Source organism: Lutra lutra, chromosome 7 (assembly GCF_902655055.1).
Source record: "Lutra lutra chromosome 7, mLutLut1.2, whole genome shotgun sequence".
In the NCBI taxonomy this organism is placed as follows: domain Eukaryota; kingdom Metazoa; phylum Chordata; class Mammalia; order Carnivora; family Mustelidae; genus Lutra; species Lutra lutra.
Window position 1 is genome coordinate 48,517,044 of NC_062284.1, and position 13,798 is coordinate 48,530,841.

Below are 13,798 nucleotides of genomic sequence, written 5' to 3' on the forward strand. Positions count from 1 at the left end.
GAAGTGGTTTGGTTTTTCTAGGTCCTTTGCATTTCCAAGTGAGTTTTAGAAGCACCTTGTCAATTACTGTCCCCTCCTCCTGAAAACACCTGGCTAGGATTTTAATTGGATTACATTGAATCTACTGATCGGTTTGGAAACAACTGATACCTTTTGATCCATGAACACTGTATATCTCTTCATTTATTTGAGTTCTTAATTTCTCTGAGTAGTGTTTGGCATTTTTAAAGGTCTTATACCCCCTGTGATATTTATTTCTAAGTATTTCATTCTGAGGGGATGCTACTGTAAATATGTTTTTAAAAATGTCAATTCCTAATTGTTTGCTCCTAGTATATACAATACAACAAATTTTTGTATATCATCTTTACCCACTAAATTCACTTATTCACTTACTCTGAATAGCTTTTTTTAGATTTTCTACATAAGTCATCATACTGTCTATGATGGGCAGTTTCACTTATTTTCCAGACTTAATGGTTTCCTTTTTCTTGCCTTGTTACCTGGGCAAGAATCTCTAGTACAATGTTGAATAGAAATGATGAGAGTGGTTATCATTACCTTGTTTCTGATTTTTTGGGAATAGTATTTAGTCTTTCACTTTTAAGTATAGTGTTGGCTATAAGTTTCCCATAAGAATTCTTTCTTGGGTTGAGGAAGTTTATATCTCTGCCAGCTTTGCCAAGAGTTTGTTTTTTAATCCAGAATGGATGTTGAATTTTTGTCAGAGGCATTTTCTACATCTACTAAAATGACATTATGGCTTTTTTTAAAAAGTTAATCTGGTGACTTGAATGTTGGATATTGGTTCCTGCATTCCTGGGAGAAATCTTACTTTGTTATAATGTACTATACTTAATATATAGTTAGATTTGATTCGCTAAATGTTATGCTAAGAATTTTTGTGTTAATGCTTATATGAAGTAATGGTTGATAATTTTCTTATAGTATCTTTGTCTTGTACTGGAGTAATACTGGCCTCATAGAATGAGTTGAGATATATTCCCTTCTTTTTAATTTTTTTTGGGGGGGGCTTTGTTTAGAACTTGCATTACTTCTTTTTTAAAGGTTTGATAGAATTATTCAGTTTTTTGAAGTAATTTGTGTAGAACTGTTTTTTTCTTTTTTCTTCAATATTTGGTAGATTTCCGTGAGAAGACATATATGGGCCTAGCCTTTCTTTGAGGAAAAATAAATTTAACCACAAATTTAGTTTCTTTACTAGTTATAGGACTGTTCGTGTTATCTATTTCTTCTTGAATACACTCTGGTTGTTTCTGTTTTTCAAGAAATTTGTCTGGTTTTTCTGAGTTGTCACAATTTTTGGTATAAAAGTGTTTGTAATAGTTCCTTGTATGTTTTTAATATATGTAGGATCAGTAGTGATGTTGCCTTTTACTCCTGATATTGGTCATTTGTGTCCTCTCTTTCTTTTTAATTTGGCTAGAGGCATATCAGTTTTATTGATCTTTATAACGAAACCACCTTTGGTGTTATTGATTTCTCTCTCTCTCTCTCTCTTTTTGGTGGCAGAGTGTTTTATTATATGAGCATTCTCCTTATTTATTGGTATTTGGCATAAGAATAATCTTAATGGGGGGGTGCCTGGATGGCTCAGTGGGTTAAAGCCTCTGCCTTCAACTCAGGTCATGATCTCAGCGTCCTGGGATCAAGCCCTGCATCTGGCTCTCTGCTCAGCAGGGAGCCTCCTTCCCCCTCTTTCTCTGCCTGCCTCTCTGCCTACTTGTGATCTCTCTGTCAAATAAATAAATAAAATCTTAAAAAAAAGAATAATCTTAATGGGAACTGTGTAACTATGTGATGAAAATGACAAAACCTTAAGGATATGAATAAATGGGGGCACCTGGGTAGCTCACTCATAAAGCATCTGCCTTCAGTTCAGGTCATGATCCCAGGGTCCTGCGATTGAGCCCTGCATCAGGCTGCCTGCTCAGTGGGAATCCTCCTTCTCCCTCTCCCACTCCCCATGCTTGTGTTCCCTCTCTTACTGTGTCTCTCTCTGTCAAATAATAAAATCTTTAAAAAAAAAAAAAAAGGGGGATATGAATAAATGGACACAGGGTACTACTCCCATATGGCCAGATTAAAGATGTAAAGATATAAAGAGGTCAGTTGTCAAAATAATCTGTAGGTTTATTGTAATTCTGCTCAAAATACCATTAGGTTTTAAAAATCATAGCAAAAGTATTTAGAAGTTCATATAGGTGAATAAATATTTAAGTTGGTTAAAGTTCTGGAAAAAGAATGGGTGGAGAGAAACCTAATTATAAGATATTAAAACATAATGAATCTGTAACAGTTAAGAACTAGAGTGCCAGCACCAGGATAAAAAAGACCAATGGGAAGATAGCCCAGAAATGGAATATATTGGATATAAGGATTTAATATATGAGAAAGGAAACACACATCCATAGGGAAGGGAAGGATTATTTAACATATGGTGCTAGTATAATGGTAAGCAGTTTGGAGTAACAGCAATTTAGATTTTTTAAAATATCACATACTAAAATAAGTTCCAGATGGATTAATAATTACATAGAAACAACAAGCCAAAAACCTGAATTATATATTGATTGAACCTAAGAAGGGAACAATTGGAATTTGTAAAGGACATGGTTGACAGATGAGATTACATTAAAGTTTAACTTGTCCAAAAATGTAGCCAAATCAAAAAAATATAGTAGACTGGGGAAAATATTTGCAGCAAATTTCCATAGGTTAATGTTCTTATATGTGAAATCCCTATGCAAATATAAAAATGGGTGCAGTACAAGATTGGACAATTAACTAAATAGGAAACCAAACAAAAATAAATAGGGAAAAACTCTTTAACGCAAATTAAACTACTAAGGAGTTAACCATGATCCACCCATTAAATTAGCACAACTCCCATACAGGCCAGAGTAGGGTGCAATTAGTAGATGCATAAATTACTGGTGGTATTATATATAATGTTATAATCATTTGAAAATCACTTCCGCAGCGTGTCAAGATTCATAAAAGTCTTCATACTTTTTGACCCAGAAATGCCACATCTGGGAATTGATCCAAAGAAAGTAATAACTACCCCCCCTTTCAAAAAACAAACATGAGCCCAAAGATGTTCACAGAGTTGTTTCAAATAATGTAAAATTAGAAACAACCTAAATAGCTAATCAGGGGAGTAATTAAGATTTTCATTATATCCCGTAGACAGAATACAATCCCATAATTAAAATATGGTAATAGAGATTATAATTGAAAAATGTAATAAGGGTGATGTTTTTAAAAGTGAACTTTCAAATTGTCCATACAACTTGATAGAAAAATGACTAAAAGGAAATAATGTTAAATGGTAAACAGTTATGATAAAGGGATAATGGGTCATTCTTTTCCTGTTTTCTGTGATCCAGTATAATGCTAAACTGCATGAAGAGATGTATACCACCCAGATTAGGGGAGCTAATGAACCTGTATTATGAGAAGAACTTGGGCTTTGGAGATATTTAGATATGAGTTCCAATTCTGCTTCTACTTAACCTAGTCTGAGGCCTTGACAGTTACTTAACAACTTTGAATATCAATTTCTAAGTCTGAAAAAGGAGCAGATACCTTTTTTTTCATAGTTGTATAGATTAACAGTAGTAGTAGTAGATTAACAGTAGTATAGTTGTTGATAAAAATATTCTTTTTTTTAAGATTTTATTTATTTATTTGACAGAGAAATATCACAAGTAGGCAGAGAGGCAGGCAGAGAGAGGGGGGAGGCAGGCTCCCTGCTGAGCAGAGAGCCCGATGCGGGGCTCGATCCCAGGATCCTGAGATCATGACCTGAGCTGAAGGCAGAGGCTTAACCCACTGAGCCACCCAGGCGCCCCGATAAAAATATTCTTTTAGTCACATCACATCTGGAATAATATATCAGTTTATAAACAACCATAAATCTCAGTGGCAAACAAGGTTCACGTCTGGCTTATGTTACTTATTAGGTACAGATTGGGTGTGGCTGTGTTTTATGTTCTTTCTACTCTAGAATGAGAGTGGACTGGAACTAAAGGTGGTGAAACTAAAGGAGAACTCATGAAGGTCTGCCTAGAAGTGGTATACTTCCATTCACATTTCACTGGCCAAAGCTAATGTCAGTGGCACTGGAATAATCTTATTTAGAATAAACATATATACTCTGACAGAGTGTGTCCAGTTCTTGCTGTTGCTTTAAGGGTGTGACAGCCTAAAGTATGTCTGAGGGTTAGGATGGTGAGTAATTCTGCACTGTCCCCTGAAATACAGTGAGAAGAGTTGAGAAAGAAGGGCTCATTAATGCTGTCTAAAATACTTGAAGAATGGCTGTCACTGGATGTGGTGTATGACACTGATGGGTAGAAATTACTGCATTATGTATTTTGACTCAGTATAAGGGCATAAGGAGGAAAGCAGAAAAGGAAATTGTTGTTTGTTTTAAATATCTTACCTCATTTATATTCTTCAGAATAACTCTATGAAGTTGTGTGTGTGTGTGCTTATGTGTAAATAAATATTGGAGGAGGAAACAGTCACAGAGTGGATAAGTACCTATGGTCATATGGCAAGTAAATGGCAAAGCCATTTTGGAATCTAGGTCTACGTGACCTCATCTCCTTCCACTAAATTTAGCTACTCTCTGTAGGGTTGCATGCTTTCTTATAATTTAACTGTTAATATCAGCCATCTTCTGCCTGACAAGGTAATGGCCACTTTTCTCCCACCTCTCAATGGGTTCAGACAAAGCGTGAGGAAAGGTTGAAAGGAAGGTTGAACTCTAGATTGGTGGTCTGCAAACTTATGTGATCAAATGCACCTCTCAGTAAAATAAGTTAGCACGTGTGTGTGTGTGTGTGTGTGAGAGAGAGAGAGAGAGAGAGAGAGATCTATTAAGCTATTATACTAATATTCTATATGTTATAAAGAAAAAAAGGTTAAAAAGTTAAGATTTTACATAAAATTTTAGATATTTTTATAAACTAGATCAGAGATTTCATGCAAAATCTCAACTTTTGAAACTTAAATTTACAGGTAGGTAGGTCCTTTTTCTTGTTTCCCAGTGCATTATCTTGTATACCTTCTGAGATGCACACCCCTAACATTAGAAGTCACTGTTGTGGATGATACGCTGGACTCCTTTTTCAGTATGAGGATTCTGTGATTCTGTTTGGCCTGAGTTTTTCTGAAGAGGATAATAATAGCTTAATTGCCTTTCAGAAAAGTTTTTAAGATAGTCTGTTACTGAGACAAAACTCTAAGTTCGTCACTGGCATTCATTCATTCAAATTAAGCCTGAAAACCACATAGATGAAAGGTCCTTTCCAGATAAATTATAATAACTTCATGAGCATTACAGTCTAAAAGAGTTTGTAAGTAGGGGTTATTATGAAGTAATAAACCTCATTTCTGTGTGTGGCACAAGCAAGTGCCTCTTTATTTTAGTCATGCCGTCTTTATCTAAATCTGCATGTGTGTGTCCAAAACTTACTGTACTCACACATTCTAAAATGAATCTGAAATTTTGCCTAAAGAGAAATACGAATTTTTATACTTGGGAAATTATTTTAGCACTGCATTAGAGTGGAGCCAGAAATCTAACTTAGACCAAGCCTACTGGATTAAAATCTTCATAGAGAGATACCCTTTAAGAAGGAAAGGAGTTACTTGCATTGTTTGAATGAGGAAACTGCTTTTCTGCATTCTTCTAGTCCTTGGTTATCAGCCATTTGCCAGGTTGGTACCTCACAATTAAGATAACTTTCTGGTTAGTAACTCTTTCTTGGGGATAGATTCTTTAAGAAAAAGCCTTCCCAGTTCACAGAAAGCAGAAATGCAAATCTGGCCTTTAAAAGATGCTTCTATATTGAGATGAAATTGTAGATCAGCAGTGATCTTTTCCATTTTTTTCTCATCCTGATACATTTTGTAGATTTTTTAGCATGACATGCTGCAATTTGGTGGTAATTGTAGGGGAAGTGTTGCTTACAAGTCAGTTCAAATCCCGTTTAAACAAGAGATGGCCAAATTCAGCTACTTTTTCTGCATGGCTTTAAGTAGCCCACAGGCCAGGATTTCCTTGATAGTAACTTTTTTTTTTTTTCCTTGATAGTAACTTTTAGTGATCCTTTTGTTCTAGAAAATTACCCTGAAAAGTATAGTTTAAATAGTTTGGTATTTTTAAATTGTCATATTCTTTAATTCATTCAGCAATCATTCATTGCTTCTTTGTGCTAAGCACTGAGGAAACATTAACACTGATTTTTAAAGTATGTATGTAACTGGTATAAGCCAGTAGAATTATTTTTGCTCACAGCAGCATGCTACAGGAATCCCTGCTCTTACACAGACCTGCCCTTTTTGCCTGCTCTCTTGTTCTGTTCTCTCTCCCTGCTCCCCTTCCCCCTGCTCCCTTCTTCTCTTCATTCCCTTCCTTCCCCTCTTTTTGTAGCTCTTTCCTTCTTTAAGATAGTGACCACAGGCAAATTCTGAAGTCAGATCATCTAAATTTAGGAGCAACTAGCTATGGTATTTACTGTATAACGCTTGCATGATACAGTTAGGCAGGAGCTGGTAAAATTCATATTTTGCCTTAAAGACCAAATGTTACCTCACCTGTGCAGATCTCCAGATGTGTATATTTGTTACTTAGCTCAGAAATCATGTGTCTTTAAATGGGTTTATATTTTTCTATTTTAGATAATATATATAAGCATGTTTTTATGCACGTGTGCTCTTCTATATGCACATATTTATATGATTAGGTAATTTTCAATTAGTGTTTCTTTGATTAAGTATTTTCTGAATTTGAATCCTGATGGCTTTTGGAATTAGCCATTTTGGTGCCTATTTCTGTTACATTACAACTGGCACATTTCTTACTTTTCAGTGCTTTAATTGCCTTGTTATCTAAACTCTAGAATACATTGCAGTTAATTAAAGTCATGTGAATAATTGGGCTTGTTTGTTTTTTTTTCTGGCTGCTGTGTTCTCTATTGATGAATTTGAAGGTAATTAAAAGTATAATTCTTTTCTTCTTTAGCATCAGACAACAGTCAGCGCTTTCGAGAAACCTGTTTTGCATTTGCATTGACACCACAACAAGTGCAGCAGATCAGTAGTTCCATGTAAGTTTTCTTCAAATGTATCTTGCAGTTTGGCCTTTGAAACCAATAATATCTATAAAAAGTGATTTTTAAAAACAGTGTATTAGGTGAGTATTAGTGTCATGCAAATAATTAGTATTGAAGATGCTATTATAGTGTTAGTTAATCTGAAGAACAGTTATATCTCTGATAATTTGAAGAACTTTTGGAGTAACAGTATCTTTGAATTAGCTTTCATGTACATATTTTAAAAATAATTACGGTTCTTACCCTGTCTTTTCTAGGGATATTTCTGGGACCAAATGTGACTTCACAGTGCAGGTCCAGTTAAGGTATGGTATTGCTTACAGTATATATCCAGTGTTTAAGAGTTAATATTCCTTAAAGATCTTCAAAATTATGTAATTTTCAATAAGTATATTGAAAGTACTAGTTTTAGATGTTTGGGTGAGGGAAGACCTTCTCCTATTTTTATCAGTTTAGATTTTAATATAGCAAGTCATGTACCATATATCTAACCTCCATTTTGGTTGCCATTAGTTGGTTGGGAAGCTCCAGCTAGAGATATCTTTAAATGATATGATGGTGTGAACTCTTTAGAACTACTCTGTTTATGAAAGTGCAAAGAAAGGCCTTATCCGTATCGATGACAAACTACTGTAAATGAGGAACTAGTACTTAAGGTAAGTGTACAGTGTCTCACAGACTAACAAAACCAAAAACAGTTTAATTTGCTTTGTCCTATATTTTAAATCATTAATTTAAAAACACTCTTCTAGATTTCATGAGGCATCTCTTGATAGTTTTGCAAAGACGAATGGAAAATTTTCCAGCATGGATTCACCGTTTCCCCTTATTCAGTTTCTTTCCTTAGCTCATTTTTTCTAAGGATATCTGAGAATTCTTTTTTATTAATGTGTCTCTCTTTCTTATATAAACCATTTTATGGTACTCTTTTTACTCTTGGACTATATCCCTGTAGGAACCTAACTGCTCCACACTAGTCTTGTTGCGGTAGGGATAGAAGAGGAATTTACAAGACCATTGTTTTCCTCCATAAGCTAACGTAGGAAGGATAAGTCAAACAGATAGCCACAGTCTCAGTAATTGGATCTGAAGTTGTATGTACAAATTATAATACATTAGGAGGTCAGAAAAGAGAATAAAGCACCTGCTCATTGCTTCAGGGAATGATGTGAAAAACTCTGATCTTAAAAATAGAGTGATGAAAACAGTGAGAAAGCAGTGGAGAGGTTGAAGTCTTGATCTTATTATTCCTTAAAAATTTTATTTATTTATTTATTTTTAAAGATTTATTTATTTATTTGAGAGAGACAGAGCATGAGCAGGTGGGAGAAACAAAAGGCATGGGAGAAGCAGACTCCCCGCTGAGCAGGGAGCCCAATGCAGGGCTCCATCCTAGGACCCTGAGCTCATGACTTGAGCTGAAGGCAAACTCTTAACCAGCTGAGCCATCCAGGCGCCCCTGAAGTCTTGATTTTAGAGGGCACTGACAAAGATGTTCCTGTATAAAAGGTACGTTATCCTCTGTCAGGGGCAGAACGTGATAATGACTGAATAAATTAAAGGATTAAAAAGTATGATGCCTTCATAATAATATATTTTTGTAATTTTGCTTACTTCTGCATCTGCAGTTTTATTTTGTTCATACTGATATGTGACATTATTGTTTGAAACATTGTTTTTCAAACTGTCCCTTGGAGCCACCCTTAGGGGTCTTGCTAGGTCTTCCCATTCCCTACCCACTCCCCTCAACCAGAGTAGTACTACTTTGATGATCTATTTTGCATGTTTGACTTCTGGGTTAGTTTTCACTTGAAGAAAGAGTTCCAAGACTGAAATAGAGTTTGAAAACCGTAGTCTAGAACAAAAGATCTAGTTCTTGTCCTCAAAATTTTATATTAATATACATGCATTCTGTAACACATCAACAGGTATGGTTCAAATTCCAAAGGAATGTTTTTAAGCTGTAGATCAGCTCTCTATTTCAGAGGTTCTGAGACCTCTGAATCTTGGTGGTTAAAAATGGTTTAGCCATTTTCAATTCAAATTCATCTCCAGAATTTGATGAAAAAAGAGCCATTATGTTATATTTCATAATTGTTAGATGGTTGTGTTTTGATAAAATGGTTATTTTTCATCTTAACCCCCTTATCCTTGTTAACTAGGTATACAATCCCCATGTATTGTTTAAGTTGGGAATGCATACTTATTATCCTAATTATAAATTGTATCTAAAGCATGACAATAATTTGGTCAGGATTAGGGTCAGTGTTTTCTCTATTGGGTTCCTAGTCTGTTCTTATTTATGTACCTGTTTTCTTTTCCCACCACCATGCACTCCTTCACAGCAACTTTCTGTTATTCCTCCCCCTTTCCCTTTGGTTTGTTAAAGTGGCTTAGATTTTCACCTTTTACTTAAATGAATAGGAGTCAGCTTGTCTTATAAATCATTCTTTTTCTGTAGCTTCAGGCAGCCAGAGTCCATGTTTTAAATTTATCATTGCCTTGGACTAATTTATTAAAAACTCTGTGGCATCCTTGTACTGTTGCACTATAAAGGCTTGTCCTGTGGTAGGTTTTGCTGGGGTTAGAGATGATCCTGGGAGCTTTGACATCTTTATATTTTCATCTGTTTACTGTGTATATTTCAAGAAAATCTTTGTAGATCAGTAATTCTTAACTCTTTTATGGGTCCCTTACCCTTTGAGAATCTGATGGAAGCTACAGATTGTTTCCCCATACAGATGAATGTATATATGTACACAGAAAATTGTCCAATTTGTGGATCCTCTCATACCCGATTCTGTAGCTGGCAGGTCAAGACCCTACACCATAGATGCTGAGAGAAGATGTTTGTGTGTAATGAATATTTCACAGAATTCAGGTAGGGTTCTTCTTAAGATAAAGATGCTGTGAATGTTCTATAAAGGTGGAATGAGCCAGGATACCTGGATGGCTTAGGTTGGTTAAGCATCTGCCTTCAGCTCAGGTCATGATCTCAGGGTCCTGGGAACAAGTTCCTCATGGGTCTTGCTCAGCAGGAGAGCCTGCTTCTCCCTCTGCCTGGCATTCCCCCTGCTTCTTTTATCTCTCTCTTTCTCCCTCTATCATAAATAAATAAGATCTTAAAAAATTGGGGTGAGCCTTAGCTGTATACTGGGAATAAGGAAGTTATTAATATGTCTTAAATAGCAAATTAATGATTTACTTCTTTATCTATGTAAGCATGAGCAGAGTGAGAATTTACAAATTATGTAGCCATCCATAGTCTTCCTGAAAGATTATGCATTTAATTTAGAAACAAATGGTTTCATGAGTTTCTCAAATAGGATTTTAAATGGTATGTGGATATAATACAAATAATGTTATTTTTCCACACCTTCAGTTCTCAGGGAATAATGGAGTACCTTGGCTTAGTGGATAGAATTTGGTTTGGGGGATGGACTTAACAACATTTCAGTATATTCTGCTAAGAACCAAAAAATTACTTTTATAAGTAGATAAGTTTGGGAGCTACTGTGTATTATATCTCCCTCTTAGAAAGTTACAGTGCATGTTACCCTAGCTCTGGGATGTTCTATATTAAGGTAATTGAATTTTTTGAATCAGAATGTCTTAAATTTATTCCACCGCAGAGCCTTTTTTTTCCTCCCTAAAACATGCGTAAGCAAATGATTGGCAATATTATGAAGACAACTGTAGGTTGATAGTCATGATTATTGAAACTCTGTGTTGGCAGAATTATTTATTTCAATTTGTTTAAATATGCTTATTCATCATGTGGAATATCTAGCTCTAGTAGTTTTTGTTGTTGTTAAGATTAGCAACCTTTTAGATTAGCTATTGAATAAAAATATTGAGGTCATCCTTAATAAAGGAAGTTAAACTTGTTCTTTATTGTTTAGGTTTTGTTTATCAGAAACCAGTTGTCCACAAGAAGATCACTTCCCACCCAATCTTTGTGTGAAAGTGAATACAAAACCTTGCAGCCTTCCGGTAAGTTCTAAAAGCTGTTTTTTAAATGCATTGCCAACATAGCTATCAAATAAGTAATGACAGCTGCTGTTAATCATAGTTTTTCATTAAGAAAACATCTTCATTTTGAATGTATATTCATGGAACTGTGTAAAACACTTGTAACAACTATGTATAATTAACAGCTGTAACGTTAGCTATGGAGACTAAGTCTAAGACTTGGAGCTGAGTGTGGTAGTTTTAGTTTTATACTGGATTTTGAGAGATAAGAAAAACCTCAGAGGTACTCAGGTGAATCCGGAAGCCTGTGGTAGAATAGGGGAAGAATGCTGTGTCTTAGAGAATCAGAGTGCAGGCTGTTATTGGTCACCTTTAAAATGTTCCTTATATACTTGCCCAAGCTCTTTATGAATTCATCCTGATTCTTAAGTTGAAGAGATTTGTAACTTTTATTTGCCAATATTAGTCACAGGCTTACTATAATGAGACTGTAGGGGTGTTCAGAGAAATAATCCTGTAAATGTTTGCTTCTCTAATTTTTAATGAAAATATTCATATTCTAGTATGTAGTTTGTGGGGGTTTTTTGTTTGTTTTGGCAATGGAAGTTGAAATGATTATGGAAATAATAAGTGGAAATAAATGATATTTCATCCTTAGGGTTATCTTCCACCTACAAAAAATGGTGTGGAACCAAAGCGACCCAGCCGACCAATCAATATCACCTCACTTGTCCGATTGTCCACAACAGTACCAAACACCATTGTTGTTTCTTGGACTGCAGAAATTGGAAGAGTAAGTAAATTTTATTTCTACTAGATGTTAGTATCATAAGGAAGGGTTAATCTCCATGGCTACCTGAGTTTATATGTAAATGATACTGTAAAACGAGTTGCAAAAGGATTTATTTCTGTCTCACAATGAATTTTCAACATGTTCCCATTTTTTAAAAATGGGATCATGTGGTATTCATTGTTTTATAACCTCATCCTTTCACTCAGCAGTTTATCATGAACATCTTTTTATGGTATTACGTGTTCATCTGCATGATTTCTAACAGCTAGGTCTTTTTCCGGTATGAATATGCCATAGTTTAGTCTATTCCCTGTTGTTGAGCAATTAGCTGATTTATTGATTGATTGATTCATTGCTATTTCAAAGACCATCCTAATAGCTATAGCTTTGCATACATACATCATAATTTCCTTAAATTCCCAGAAGTGGAATTCCTGAGTCAAAGAGCATGCAGAATTTAAAGAAATGTTGCCTTACCAGAAGACGTACACATTTATTCTCTGACTTTCAGTGTTTGTGTGCCCGTTGACCTGTACCCTCTCAATACTTTCATCTTCTTTAAAATCTTTACCAAGTTTCGTAGGTAAATAAAGGCACCATGTTGCTTTGATTGTTCTTCTTTTATTACTGAGATTATGAACATATTTTGTCTGTTGTGATTTACATTTTAGAAGTATATCCATAATTTATTTCTCTATTGCTGTTTTTATATTCTTATTTATGAATTCTTTATATATTAAGATTTAACCCCTTTCACAGATTGCAAATATTTGTTTCCAGTTGTTTGCCTTTTACTTTTATTTATGTAGTTATTTAATATTTAGAGGACTTAAATTTTTATAGAGCCAGTTTTAACCAGGTTTTTTTTTTTTGTAGTCTTTCATTCTCAGTCCCCGTCAACCTTAAGTCTGTCTGCCCTTCCCAAGCTTACATAAATATTTGTTTATATTTTCTTCTAGACTTTTGAGGTTTTTTTATTTTGCCTTTAAATAATCCATCGCAAGTTCTGTGTGGTATGTAATGAAAATTTACTTTCGTTTTTTCATTAGCCAGTTGGTCTTATGCCATTAACTAAATAAATGCTGATTCAGAAGCTCCCATTACTATACATTTGATTTTTATTTATCCTGTGTGCATTTCCGAATTTTTTTTATATTGGTTTCTTAGTCTTTTCTGGGACAATTTCAGAGTGTTTTTGATTATTTCAGTTTTATCATGTGAGCTCATTTCTGTTCATTAATTCATTTGAATTTCATTGAATGCTTACTGTATGCCATGCACTGTACTAAAAACTGACAGTACCATAGCAAGAAAAGAAAGTCCTTATTCTTTCAGAGCCTGAGATCTGGGGCCAGGTGGTCACACACAAAAAGGTGAACATACTTACTAGAAGGGCTGTGAAGGGTAGGTGTGCGGTGATTTAGAATATTTTAAAAGCTACTTTGAATTAGGGAGAGGTCAGGTAGGGCTTCCCTGAGGAAGTAATGACTGAGCCAAGAGTTAAGAGGAGGATAGAAGGAAGCAGTTTCAGAGGAAGGTTCAGAGGACACAACCTGCACAAAAACCCAGTGGCAGGGGTGAGCCTGGTTCTTTTCAGGAAACTGAGAGGGAGCCATTGGGCTTAGAGCAGAGAGTGGAGAAGAGCCGTGTACAGAACGAAGCCGCAGAGTAAGAAAGGTCCAAGCCATGCAGGGCCTGTGAGGTGCTGCTGCTAATGTTAAGGATAGTCTCTCTCTCTTTTTAAAAGATTATTTATTTATTTGAGAAAGCTCATGCTAGGGAGAGAGCACACATATGTGCCCACACGTGTGTGCCCCACCCAGGGGGGAGACAGAGGGAGAGGGAGAAGCAGACTCCCGAGGATCAGGGAGCCCGATATGGG

General features: G+C 35.3%; 1 protein-coding gene across 2 annotated transcripts in view; it reads left to right on the forward strand.

Moving 5' to 3' along the window:
- The window catches only part of PIAS1 (protein inhibitor of activated STAT 1), a 122,464-nt gene that overhangs the window by 69,865 nt on the left and 38,801 nt on the right, over positions 1-13,798 (forward strand). For both annotated transcript variants that reach the window (XM_047736773.1, XM_047736772.1), the window contains exons 3-6: positions 7,061-7,145; positions 7,409-7,456; positions 11,054-11,144; positions 11,782-11,916. In XM_047736773.1, the coding sequence (XP_047592729.1) occupies positions 7,061-7,145; positions 7,409-7,456; positions 11,054-11,144; positions 11,782-11,916 (359 nt within the window). The remainder of the gene's footprint in view (positions 1-7,060; positions 7,146-7,408; positions 7,457-11,053; positions 11,145-11,781; positions 11,917-13,798) is intronic.